This window comes from Elephantulus edwardii, unplaced genomic scaffold, assembly GCF_000299155.1.
Source record: "Elephantulus edwardii isolate Elephantulus edwardi_28Jun2011 unplaced genomic scaffold, EleEdw1.0 scaffold00028, whole genome shotgun sequence".
Taxonomy (NCBI): domain Eukaryota; kingdom Metazoa; phylum Chordata; class Mammalia; order Macroscelidea; family Macroscelididae; genus Elephantulus; species Elephantulus edwardii.
The window spans coordinates 1,474,516-1,488,436 of NW_006399778.1; the positions used below are offsets into that span (position 1 = coordinate 1,474,516).

At 47.7% G+C, this 13,921-nt stretch overlaps 1 protein-coding gene across 2 annotated transcripts; it reads left to right on the forward strand.

Moving 5' to 3' along the window:
- Positions 1–979: 979 nt before the first annotated feature.
- FGR (feline Gardner-Rasheed sarcoma viral oncogene homolog) lies at positions 980–13,564 on the forward strand. 2 transcript variants are annotated; one of them, XM_006883460.1, is made up of 12 exons: positions 980–1,043; positions 2,056–2,282; positions 2,815–2,917; positions 3,677–3,775; positions 9,003–9,106; positions 9,303–9,452; positions 10,753–10,908; positions 10,993–11,172; positions 11,606–11,682; positions 12,132–12,285; positions 13,130–13,261; positions 13,356–13,564. In XM_006883460.1, exons 2-12 carry the CDS (start codon positions 2,069–2,071, stop codon positions 13,562–13,564), a joined length of 1,578 nt encoding a protein of 525 aa, XP_006883522.1. In that variant the 5' UTR covers positions 980–1,043; positions 2,056–2,068. The 2 variants fall into 2 exon arrangements, with proteins under 2 accessions (XP_006883522.1, XP_006883521.1); XM_006883459.1 differs by lacking the exon at positions 980–1,043 and having other exon boundaries at positions 2,014–2,282.
- The last annotated feature ends 357 nt before the right edge of the window (positions 13,565–13,921 follow it).

Sequence of the window (13,921 nt, forward strand, 5' to 3'; positions counted from 1 at the left end):
TAGGAAACCAAGCCCTCTCCCCAGCCAGTTCCCCTCTGAATGTCGCAATGGTAGTTTCTTGACAGCGGGTGGGGAACACTTGCTCAATGACCTGTCCACACTGCAGCTCAAAGAAAACAGCTGCAGGAAAAACTTGGCTCATTTGGGAGGTTCCCCTGGGACCCCTGCTGACCTGGCTTTTCCCTGACATGCGGACTTAGCTAGAGCTCTGGAGGTGGGTGTGCACCCTTACCCTGCCACCAGCTAGTAGTGACCCTGGGCTGCTGGAGTTTACTCAGCCTGTACTGGAGCGGAGGCAGGTCAGCAAGGGCTTTGTTTTAGGAGGCAGTGACTGGGGGCCTCTGAGTGAGCTGAGCCTGGCTTTCAAGAAATCCAATTAAAGTGATGGGTAAATATAAAATACGAGCATCTGAGAGTGCCCAGGAGGCACCTTGTGTGCTACTCTGCATCCAAGTCTGGGCTGGTGCGAGAGTTTGTGTGGTATGTGGTTGTATTAGTGAGCATCCTCATATAAGTGTGTGAGTGTTGGTGTGTTACTATGCTGGTGTGTTCATGTGTGTGTGACTATGAGTGTTTGTGTGTGATGGTGCCAGGGTTTGTGTATGTGTGAAAGAGTGTTGGTGTATGACTGTGCCAGGTGTGTGTATGCGTGTGTGTGCAAGTGTGAGATTGCATGTGTGTTAGTGGGTGACTGTATGCTGGTGTGTGTATGTGTGTGTGCTGGGTGTATGTTTGTGTGTGACTCTGCTGATGTGTCAGGTGGGTATGAATGTAGAGGGCTGGTGTGTGTGGTGTGTCCTATGTAAGGGGGAATGTGACGTGTTCCAGGGCTGGTGAGAAGGAAAATGAAGGCAAGAATCATGCTGGGACTGAGCCCAAGCCCTCTGGCTTCCTGAGGCAGCCAGAGCTAGGCAGCTGGCTTGCAGAACACTGGCAAGGCCTTCAACTTCCATCTCCTTCTGTCTTACACTCAGGTCTGGTCTCCGGCCCCTCCCAAAGACCATGCCACAGTCTCGCTGAACCAGGAGCTGGGGCCTGAAGGGGTGAGTGGAAAGAGTAGGAACAGAGGGCTTTCAGGGTCAGGAAATTGGGTGGGGGTGGGCCTTCCTGGTCCCCATGGCTCCTCACAGCCCCCTTCTCCTACAGAGGCTTGTTGCTAGGTAACAAATGGGGGGAGGCAGAATGAGGCAGCTTGAGAGGCCAGAGGCTGGACCCACAACGGGAAATGGCCTTGATCCCTCTCTGCAGGGAATCTCCAGGTGCAGACACACAGTGCTCACACACACTCACACACAAACGCTCAGAGACATGCAGACACAGAGAGAGACACAGACATGGAGGCACAGAGACACGTACATGGACTCAGCCAGACTGGAGCACACAGACATATGGACAGACGCAAACCCTCCCACACAGAGCTATACACTCAGTCATTCTCACACAGATCGACGTGCTCAGAGATGCACACACACTCAGAGGCTCGTGCCTACTCACTCATACAGATGTGCACGTGCACCAACACACACAGAGATGTATTCACATACACATACACACCCCCACATACACACAAATGCAGGGGATTCACCTAACAACACAGATACACACTCAGAGCCACTCACATGAGAAAACGCACACATACTCAGAGACACACAAGAGGAAATAAAATGGGCGATCAGCTCCTATGCAACTTACTGCCCATGAAAACCCACTGGAAAGTCCGCTATGAGAGAATTCAGACTCAATGGAATATAACAACAACAATAACAACAGAGACACACCAGAAAACATGTGCAAGCGCACAGAAGAAATCATGTATCAAGGTAGCACACAGCATATCGATGTAGTCAGAGATCCCCATGTGGATAATCACCTACCAAGCTGTAGACTACAATGGAGGGGAAGAGACGCACCAAGGATATCATGCTGAGGGGTCCACATGTGCTCAGGCAGCTGAGAGTGGACCCCATGGGAGCAGCCCCTGAATGTGTATGTGCACACATGCATAAGGCAATCCACCTGGCAGACCCCTGAGTGAGGCATGCCTCCATTCCATAGCAGGGTGCCTGGAATGGGCTGTGTGTTCTGCAAGAAGGTGGAGCTGGGGGCCAAGGAGGATGCTGATCTAGGAGACTTCACAGGCTATGGGGCCTCGGACCGCTATGGCCCAGACCCCACTCAGGCCCGGTCTGCATCCTCCTCTGCCCATGTCCCCAACTACAACTTCTCACCTCCACCTACCAGCCCCGCCTTCCTGGATGTTGGTACCATCAGGGGCATCTCAGGTGAGTCTGGTAGCTGGGCCAAGGGTGTATGGTGGGATGCTGGAGGCAGTCTGCCTGGACCCTGGGAGACACTAGGGGAGGGCAACCTGAGGCCTCATCCTTACGAGCCTCCAGGCTGATGTGGGAGACACAGTCTTGCCTCTAGGAGTACACAGTGTGAGGGAATATTTATAGCCAACCTTGTCCCTGGAAACCTCAGTCTGAGGAGGGCATTAGCTCTTTGTCCAGAGATCTCAGTTCAAGAGAGGGACCACAGATAATAGACACAAATGGTGAGGAGAACCTCTTAGAAACCTTTGTGGGTGCTATGTCCTAGGTGAAGTCTTCTTGCTGAGGAAGAGGAGGAGTAGATAACCTGAGGATTCCCCAGGGTGGGCGGGATGCCTCAGGCAGGTGATGAAGCCCAAATCAGAAATCCACTTAACCCCAAAGGCACTGCTACAGTGGATGGGAGCACAGCACCTGGCAGGGGAAAAGAATTTGTAGGTGTCCCTGGCCTGTGCCCTATTCTGAGTAGCTCTTACTCTGACAGGGACTGGGGTGACCCTGTTCATCGCCCTGTATGACTATGAGGCCCGGACAGAGGAGGACCTCACCTTCACCAAGGGCGAGAAGTTCCACATCCTGAATAATACGTAAGTAACTCAGCTTGGTGCATTCATTGCCTGGGCTGGGAGCAGGACCAGGGGGTAAAAAGTCCCACCTCATCCCAGTTCTCAGAATGTTCCTAGCCTAGTCAGCAAGGCAGACACACCATATAGCCACAAAATCTGGTGCTTGTCACCATATGAGGAAATGTGAGCACAGATAACAAACATAGTCCTCAGGGTGGGGGTAGTCAGGGCAGGCTCTTTTTATCTTGAAACAGATAAATAGCCATTGAAGGGAAAGGTAAGAAAAGATAGAATGAGAACAAACAACAACTTCCGGGAACCTTAGAGGCTTAGTATAGGTAGACCGGAAGTGTGAGGTTTGGAAGTGTGAGGTTCAGAATGGGGAAAGAGAGTGGAGGCCAGAGAGAGGGGTGAGGATGGGTTGCAGGACTTTTTAAGCCATGCTGAGGTGTCTGGATTTCCCACAGAAGGAAATGGGAAGCCACTGGAGGCTTTTCAGTGGGAAGTGACCTAGTTCACTGTGCTCTGTCTCCCTGACCCCAGCTCATCTGAGGAGCCAGGAGAGGAAGCCAGGAAGCCCAGATGTCCCCAAATATTTCCCTTCTGGAGGGGAGTATCTTCCTGAGCAGCTGCAATAGCTATGGGTGAAGGACAGACAACTCTTGGGTGGAGGGATATGTCTACGGGGAGAGGTCAGCAGGGTCAATCTCCAACCTGCTTGGCCCAGGGGACTCAGGGGTTGGAGTCAACACCGACCATGTCATTGCTCTGTGCCTGCAGTGAAGGTGACTGGTGGGAGGCTCGTTCCCTTGTTTCCGGACAGACTGGCTACATTCCCAGCAACTACGTGGCCCCTGTGGACTCCATCCAAGCTGAAGAGTGAGTGGGAGTGGGAGGTAACCTAATCTGGGGATGAGATCCTGGAGCCCAGACTCCCTGTGAGCCTTGGTTTCATTATTGACAATTTTGTGAGACCACTGTGAAAATAAAAGATGATGATGATAAGAGAAATGATGATGATGATAAGAGATAATGCTCATTGCCATCAAATCAGAACCAACTCATAGCTAACTCTCCAGTGGGTTTCTGAGATCCTAAATCACACAGAAATAGACTTTCTCCCTCTGAGCCTCTGGTAGATTTGAAGCACCAGAGAGGTGTGGCCTTAGAGTTAGCAGCTCAACTCCCTATAAACAATGCCACTGCAGCTCCTTAGAGATAATACTCACTCTCTCATCACCATAGAACAGGAACCATGCCAAGTTGACCCTCCAGTGGATTTGCAGAGGCTGTAAATCACATGAGAGGAGATTGCCTATCTTCTTCACTTGGAGCAACTGGTGAATTCAAACTTCCTGCATTTGGGTTGCCAGCACAACTCTTTACCCACTAGGCCACCAGAGATAATATGGAAAAACTAACTTGTACTATATTCTGGGTAATATTTAAAGTACTTTCCATATATTAACAGCGTTAGAAAATACTGTTTTACAAATGAAGAAACTGAGGCACAAAGACATTAAATAGCATGTCTGAGGGCTGTTGTACATAGGGTCGCTATGAGTCACAAGTGACTCGACGGCACATAACAACAACAACAACAACATAATTAATTAGGTAGTGGTGGCACTGAAGCACAAATAATCTGACTGCATATGCTTAGCAGCACACATATTGCCTCTCCTTAAACACAATGATATATATGCTTTAAAAATTGGAAAGTGCTGGGGAGCTCTGGTGGCCTAGTGGCAAGGAGCTGCAACTACAATCCCAGAGGTGAACGGTTCAAATCCACCAGATGCTCTGCTGGGGAAGGAGGGACAATCTCCTCCTGTACCAGTCAGATCTGATTTGACAGTACACACACACACACACACACACAAATAATAAAATTTAAAAAAATAAAAAATAACTACAATCCCAGAGGTGCACGGTTCGAATCCACCAGATGCTCTGCCGGGGAAGGAGGGGCAATCTCCTCCTGTACCAGTCAGATCTGATTTGACGGTACACGCACACAAAAATAATAAAAAATTTAAAAAAAAATAAAAAATAAAAAAAATTGCAAAGTGCTAAACAAATGGAAAGAAGCATTACTTAGAATTTAATTCTATTAAAGAGGAAGGGAATTACCACTAGTGGAACACTTTCATATATGTGAGATACCACAATGTATACTTTACCTACATGAATTCATTTAATTCTTAAAATAATGTCATTTATATTACGGTTGTTCTATTTTATGGATGTGGAAACTGGACTTAAAAGCTTTTTATTTTCATATATATGTAACTTGGGGGATAGATAGGATTGAAGATATTTTGCAAAGTGCACAAGGACTTAGTGACTGTGGTGAGTGTGGGGAGAATCAGGGTGACTCAGTATACTCAAAGACTTTTTTTTATTAATTTTGATGAAAGTTTACAAAGACTTAGGGTTTCCATTCATTCATTCTTGCACTTTTCTCCCTACCCACCCCCTCCCCCCGATTTGCTCTTCTCTTTGAAAATTAAAAGAATAATTCTTTCATTATTATACGATCCCTCCTCCAAAGTCCACACTACCATGCAGCCTTCATTCTGGACTCTTGTCATGACAATAATAAATAATCACATATCCCTTTTAAACAGTTCTCTCCCTCATGTGTTTCAATGCAGTATACATTATTTACTCCCTCTTTCTCAGTCTTCCCTCAACCTTGATGTCAGTCTCATTTTATAACATTGGCCCTATACAATATTTGTTCTTTTGTGACTGAGATATTTTACTCAGCATAAAGTCCTCCAGGGTCACCCATTTTGTATAATATCTCATGAGTTTCTTGCTTTTCAATGCTGCATAGTATTCCATAGTGTGACTATACCAGAGCTTCTCTATCCATTCATTTGTTGATGGGCCCTTGGGTTGTTTCCAACTGTTTGCTATTGTGAACAAAGCTGCAATAAACATTGGAGTGCATATATCTGCTTGGGTGGCGATTATGGTTTCTTTAGGGTTCAAAGTCTTTTTAAGTGATGGGATGACGGTGCTATTTGCTTATGTAGAGAACAAAGAGCAGGTACAGGTTTGAGGACAAATAATTCTGGCAGGAGTAGGGGCTTATGGGGCTGAGGTTCATAGGTAGGAACATTCACATGGAGGAAGACAACAATGACTAAAGTAGTTTGTGCTTTGTCAAGGGGTGCCCAGCCCATGGCAACCTATACCCTTGAATTAGCCCAGAAGGGGCATCTTTTCTTACCACTAAGACTTCATGTGCTTACTCCATAAGGGCAGCTGGAAATCTGGGACTCATCAAGAGATGGTCCTTAAAGCTACATAGGGGCCTGTCCTCCATATTTCCTTTCAAGGAAGAAGATCTATCCCTTTGGGATATAACTTTCTAATAAATCTATCTTTACTTTTTACCTTAGGGGGAAAAAAAAAGCTTCATAGGAAGGTGAAGGAAGAGGGAGGAGAATGTGAAAAAGATTGGCCCCAGGACCTAACTTTGGAGAATGCTGCCCTTGATGGAAAAAGAGAAGGAGAATCAAATGAGACTGAGTCAGAACAGCCAAGACAGTGGAGGGGAAATTTCAAGAAACAAGGGAGGGAGTGTCCAATGCTTCTGGCCACTGGATTTGGCAATGGGGTGGCCTTGTGAGAGATGCCTTCATGCTCAGTGGGAGGTGAGGAAGTGGAGAGCTAAGTGTGGACACTTTTTCAAATAGAGGGAAGGTGTGAGATGTAGCAGACTGTTGATGGCAAGATAGGACTTAAGCCAGTTTCCTTCAGAAGTTGGTGGAATGGAGAGGCTACAGATGTGGACTCTGAGTGTGGGTCCCTGAGCAGAGGGAAGTAGACAGGATCCAGAGCTAGAGAAGGGAAATGCCTTAGCCTGCGGAGAGTAGTAGGAGGCAGAGAAGAGAGGAGGGATGGTGATGAAGTAGGCAAATGGTTTCTGGGGGTTCAAGGTTGTGTCTGCCTCTTGGGGGCAAGGTCACAAAGCTCTGAGAGACACACAGTGAAGTATTGTGGTTAAGAGCACTGGCCCTAAAATAGGCAGCTGGGGTTCCTATTCTGGCAACATATCTCAAGAGCGGTGTGGCCTTGGGCACTTTGCTTAACTACTAGGTATCTCAATGTCCTCATCTGTCTAATGGAAGGAAGGACCCTGGTGGTACACTCTGCTGCTAACCAGAAGGTCAGTAGTTTGAATCAACCAGCTGCTCCTTGAGAGAAAGATATCCTTTTGTAAAGATTTACTGATTGGAAACCTGACAGGGCAGTTCCACTCTGTCTTATAGGGTCACTGTGAGTCGCATTCAAGTCAGTGGCAATGATTCTGTTTGATTGTTTTTCCTACAAAGGGTAATAATAGAAACTTCCACCATTTAATAATAAAAATAATATTATAATAAATTATAATTAAATTATTAAATGTATATATTAGAGAAAAGCCTGATATAAAATAAGTGTTGCTGGTATTAGTTATTAAACAAGTAGCTTGCATCATGATATGGGTAAGAGCAGGGCTGGTAGATTTAAAATAATACTTGGTCCTGTCTACACAGCCCTTAAACAGCTTCCACATCTTATCTGCTCTTAATGCTCATTCCCAATACCTCCCCTACTCCCCAAACTGTCCGGTACCGTAGGTGTGGACTGACCATTCCTGAGTTCACAGAGACTGCCACCTTCCTTAATTTGGGAATCATAGTCCTTTTAATTCAATTCAAGAATGATCATATTGGAAAATGTATTTTATGAACACAGGACTTTAATCTTTAGAAGGTCCCATTCATCAATTTTATCCTCTTTACATTATACATTTCTGGCTGTATTTGGCAGTCTCTTTATACTGTAGACTAGAGCTGCCAAGTTTGATCCCAGTTTGTCTCTTATGAACTCTATGGTTTTGGACTTTACTGTCCAAGTCTCTTATCCACCTTGAGTTGAGTTTTGTCTTTGGTGTGAGATGTGGATCCTGTTTCATCATTCTGCAGGTAGCAGTCCAGTTTTGTCAGCACCATTTGTTGAAGAGGTTGTCATTTCCCCATTTGATAGGTTTTATTTCCTTATCGAATATCAGTTGACCATTGATAGCTGGATCTATTTCTGGGTTCTCAGTTCTGTTCCACTGAACTATGTGTCTCATTGTACCAGTACCATGCTGTTTTGGTTACTACCAAACTTTATAACTAAATCAGAGTAATACTTTTTTATTTTTTTTAAAAAAAAAGAATGATCATGGACCCATTTAGTGACTAAGTGCCATCTGAATTGTCTGTGATGTCTATAGTTACTTCATCATCCACACTGTACTTACTCAGTTAGTTTAGAACTATAACCCAATCCCAGAAAAAAATCCCAAGAGAGCAGGAGGAGTTAGGCCTGAGGGTGAAGCTGAGATGTAGAGTAAACCCAAAATAAAGAGGGGCAGAGGAGCAACCGCCAGAGCTGGGCAGAGCCAGGCAGCAGCAGGCAGGTCAGAGGGGAAGAAGTGTTGTTTAGGAGATAGAAAAGGAGGCTGGGCTTCTACCTGAATAATTGTCCAGGGGAGACAAGAGAAATACTAGCGTGGGTGACAAAGGATGTACAGCCCAGCAGCCTGCCTTATGGACAATTCATTTTTTCTCTCTGAATCTCAAGTTACTCATCTTTAAAATGGGTACATAGGACTGAAGTTAGCTGGACAAAGGAATGGGTAGCATTCTGATAAAGTTATTAATTAGTATATTAGTGATTGAAGTTCTAGCAATTTCAAAACAAAAGAAGCCTACATAGAAGAGAAGATTGGCAGGTTGAAACCACCAGTTGCTCTGCCACAGAGAAATGAGCAGTCTCTTCTCGTAAAGACTTGTAGCCTCAGAAACTGGATGATCCCAATAATGGGAACTGGGATTTGGAACTAGGAGACAAAATCATGCGCTGACTTGAAGGCAGTGCATCTGGTTTTTGTTTTTACTGCATGCCATCTCTGTGAAACTGACCACAAGTGGTGAAGTAGGATTAAGAAACCCCATTTTCCTTACTTTCAGTTAAGGAAATTGAGGCTTGGTTTGTGAAGTAATTTTGCCCAGAGAAGCTGAATTGGAGTTTGAATGGGATGTACCCTTTTCCACAGGTGGTACTTCGGAAAGATTGGGCGGAAGGATGCAGAGAGACAGCTGCTTTCTTCAGGCAATCCTCGGGGGGCCTTTCTCATTCGGGAGAGTGAGACCACCAAAGGTGGGGGAAGCACAGGGCCATGTGCTTAATAGGGTGAGACAGGGCTGCATGGACTTGGGTCTGGAGCTGGTCTCAGGGGCGGAGCCAATGCTGGGAATGAGATATGCGGTTTTTAGAATCCATAGCCTTTGGAGCCTCTCTTGGTTCCCAGATGGGAGGAGTGGGAAGCAAACCTGAAGGTGCCCCTTTCCCACAGGCGCCTACTCCCTGTCCATCCGAGACTGGGATGAGAACAAAGGCGACCACATAAAGCATTACAAGATCCGCAAGCTGGACACTGGCGGCTACTACATAACCACGCGGGCCCAATTCGACACAGTACAGGAGCTGGTGCAGCACTATGTTGGTGAGGAAGGGCCCTGGGGACTGGTGACACTTCAAACTCCCGAACTAATCCACTGATGCGTGGCCATATGGGAAGACTGAAGTCCAGAGAAGGGAACAGTTTCTCAAAGTAGCAGCCAGGACAGACTTAAACCCAGGTGTCCAGGAGCCTGTTCTGTGGCTTCTCAAGAAAACGGAGGCATCCATAGCCAAGTAGCACGCCCTCTAACATTTGAGCTGGGAATTGACCTGGGTTGGTTTGGGTTTTGGTTGGGGTTTGTGTTTGTTTGTTTGTTTCTTTGTCTCAAGGCCCAAATCTTTGCTGAGAATTTATGCTACAGGTGCAGCTCCAAAATGACCCTGCCCTCAAGGAGCTCATAGTCTGGTCAGGGTAACAGACAGACACAAACAACAATGAGAATGAAAATCCACGCTGAGGACTTTTTATGTGTCAGCCTTTATTCTAAATTCATTGTGTGTAATATCCATCTTCCCTGCAACCTCATCTGAGGTACAGAAAGGCTGAGAGCATCTCATTCAAATCACCCAGATCTTAAATCGTGGTGTCTATAATAAATGCTGTGCTAAAGCAGAAAAGAGGAGCACCAATGTCCAGATGGAAAGAGGTGTGCAAGGCAAGACCATGCCAGCTTTGAAAGCCCCACCAAAGGCCCCAGTACAGGCAGGGAGCCACCATCACAGGGCCCTGAGCGAGTGGTTACAAAGGTTCACCTGCACTTTGGTGAGAAACTCTGGTTGTTGTGGGATGCTTGGCTGCCAGGATGCAAGGCAGGATGACAGTCATTAGGTACCGGTAAGCACCAGCCAGGTGAGGGTGGCCCGACTAAAGCAGAGAAGTGGAGTGAAAGAAATTGACAATTCCCAAGCTGAATAGGAGGCAGAAAAGGCCTGACTTGCCAGATGATTGGTTATGAGTCTATGGAGAAGGTCAGTGCCCAGGTTTCTGACTACATTAGTTAGGGCAAGAATAAAATTCATGACAGGGTGAGGCCACATGCCAGCATCTTTGCCTGGAAGCCTCACCCTTATTTCCACCACCAGAATCCCACCTCATCCTTCCAGGCCCAGCTGAGGGGGTCCCCATTCCTTAGAGGAATCATATCTTTCTTTTGATGCCACCCCTTCCCTTGGGCACCAATTGTCACGTTCATTAACTGTGCCCAGCCTGCCTTTTGCTCTGGCTGTAAGTCCATTTGGAGCCTGGTTCCTAATAACCAGTCTTGGGGTCTTGCAGAGAATTGGGGTATGATGAGTACATGGACTTCCTGACTCACCTGTGACTTCTTCCTTTCTGCCCTTAGAAGTGAACGATGGACTGTGTCACCTGCTCACAGCGGCCTGTACCACCATGAAGCCCCAGACACTGGGCTTGGCCAAGGACGCCTGGGAAATCAGCCGCAGCTCCATTGCTCTCGAGCGCCGGCTGGGTACCGGATGCTTTGGGGATGTGTGGTTGGGTACGTATGGAGGTCTCAGGGTTGGGAACTAGGGCCAGAGCTGGAGGGCAGCACATCCTGACTCTTTACCTGCCCGGCCGGCAGGCACGTGGAATGGCAGCACTAAAGTGGCAGTGAAGACTCTGAAGCCCGGCACCATGTCCCCGAAGGCCTTCCTGGAGGAGGCGCAGATCATGAAGCTACTGCGGCACGACAAGCTGGTGCAGCTGTACGCGGTGGTGTCAGAGGAGCCCATCTACATCGTCACCGAGTTCATGTGCTACGGTGAGGGGCGGGGAACAAAGTCAAAGTGGGTGTTTCTTGAAGGGGGGAGTCTCGATCTGTAACGGGACGAGGGACAACCCGCTGAACCTGTTGAGGGTGCAGAGTAAGTGAAACAATGCGAGGGCCGGGCGCTGGGGCGGCTCCAAGACAGATGAGGCGGAGCCTGGGCGGGGGCGGGGCTGACGCTGGCTGGGCGGGGCTTAGGCTGTGAAAAGGCTCTGGGGCTGTGGCGGCGGCTTTTGAATGAGGCGGCCCCAGGGACACCTAGAAGAGAGAAGGCAGGAGAGGTGAGGTGTCTAGAAGTGGAGGTGGTAGGCAGATTTAGGTGGTTGGGCTAGAAGCAAGGGACGGGACTCAGCTGAATGAGGAGGGGAGGAGCTAAGCAAGGGGCTGTGCAGTCTTTCTGCTGATGGCCTGAGTTCCTCTTTCCCAGGTAGCTTGCTGGAATTCCTCAAGGACCAGGAAGGCCAGAATTTGAAGCTGCCACACCTGGTGGACATGGCAGCCCAGGTAAACAGCGACAGTAACCTTTATCTCTCAAAAACAAAAACCAACCCCTTGATTTGGAGTGGATTCTGGCTCAGTGACCCTATAGGGTAGATTAGAACTGCCCTCTAAGGTTTTCCAGGTTTTAAACCTTAATGGAAACAGCCACATCTTACTCCAGAAACTGCTTGTGGGTTCACAGTATTATCATGGCTCCTGTTAGCTCTCAAATCTCTTTCCTATTAAATTTCTTTTTACCTTCCTTAAAATTTCTGTGCCCTCAAACACCCACCCAGCCTTTACCTGGAAATGTGGGTGAGTCTACTGATCTGGGTTGTGGGATCTCAGGCAAGGCACTGCTTTTCCCAGAGCCTCAGTCTTTCCATCTGGAAAGTGGATTTCCCAAATGGCCCCAGGAAGCCATCTGCAGTGAACCCACATGGGCTTCAAGTCTTTATGCCTTGGCTTCCTAGATAGCAGAGGGCATGGCCTACATGGAACGCATGAACTATATCCACCGGGACTTGAGGGCAGCCAACATCCTGGTTGGGGAGCGTCTGGTGTGCAAGATTGCTGACTTTGGGCTGGCCCGCCTCATCGAGGATGATGAGTACAACCCCCGGCAAGGTGCTTTACCTCACCCCAATTCCTGAGAGCTCCCCAGGGCATCAACAGGCTGTTTTGGGGCTCTACATACTCAGAAATCCTTCTCTACCCCAGACCATCCCACATACCCACATCCTGATATTGTAACATGAGAGGCAAGCCTGGGTTCAAATCTCAGTCAACTCAGACCATCCCAGATACCCACATCCTGATATTGTAACATAACAGGCAAGCCTGGGTTCAAATCTCAATCAATTCAGCCACTCATTAGTCTGATAGATAGCCTTGGGCAAATTTCCTGATCTCTGTGAGATGCCTTTTCTCATCTGTAAAAGGAACATATTGAGCCTCCAGTCGGTCACAGATGTTTATCCTAAGCCCCTACTATATGCCAGGCATCACTGTAATGCTTTCTTTCATAAGAGATTAGAGAGTCTAATGGTTAAGAGCCCAGACTCAGTAGTCAGAGTGCCTGAGTGTGAAGCCCAGCCACTTAGCTGTATGATCAGGGTCACCTTTTTCTCAGTCCTGCAATGAAAAGTACAATAATACCTACCTCATGAGGCTTTTGTTTGCATTAAATAAGTTAATGCACATAAAACATTAAAAATAGTGCCTAGCATATAGTAAAGGCTGTACACATGTTAGCTGTTATTCTTAAAAGAGTCACTGCAATGTGGGTGAAGACCAGCACCACACTAGGCATGAAGTAGGTGCTGGCCAGACACCAGGTCCCTTCTGTTGTGCCTACAGAGCCTTGTGCTCAGGGCCTCCAAAACCTCTAGTCCTAAGAATTCCATTCTCTTAATCCAGCTTTCCACAAACATCCCCTCACTACATTTCCTTTCTTCCCTAATCTCTCCAGGGGCCAAGTTCCCCATCAAGTGGACAGCCCCAGAGGCTGCCCTGTATGGCAGATTCACCATCAAGTCAGACGTGTGGTCCTTTGGGATCCTGCTCACTGAACTCATCAGCAAGGGCCGAGTACCCTACCCAGGTTTGCTGGGAAAAGGGAGCGGGACTTGAGGAAGGGCTCCCTCTTGGTTATTCCTTTGTGGGGACTACTTGACTAACAGAGCCCTACTCTGCAGGCATGAATAACCGGGAAGTACTGGAACAAGTGGAGCATGGCTACCACATGCCATGCCCTCACGGCTGCCCAGTGTCCCTGTATGAGGCCATGGAGCAGACCTGGCGTCTGGACCCCGAGGAGAGACCTACCTTTGAGTACCTGCAGTCCTTCCTGGAGGACTACTTCACCTCCACAGAACCCCAGTACCAGCCTGGAGATCAGACATAGCCTGTTTCAATATCAGCCACCTTTCTAGGGTGCCCACCAGCCCTTTTCAATCTCCAGGACTCTGGTCCTAAAGGCCCCAGCTTTAGGATCCTAGGATCCTAGAACAGGAGAGCAGATATGACAGTCTGCTCATTTTATAGATGGGCCAAATCAAGGCTCAGATGCGTCCTTCATTCACTCTAGTTCCAGACATTGTCCCTTACCATGTAGGTTTTTTTCCAGCCCCTAGACTCCCCCTAAAATGCTCAGATCCTGTCTAGTAATTTATAAGATTCTCTATTTACCTTTCCTTCCTTATTGCCTCTCCCTCCTCTCCTAACCTCCCGTCATCTCACCCTGGTATAGGCTCCCAGAATT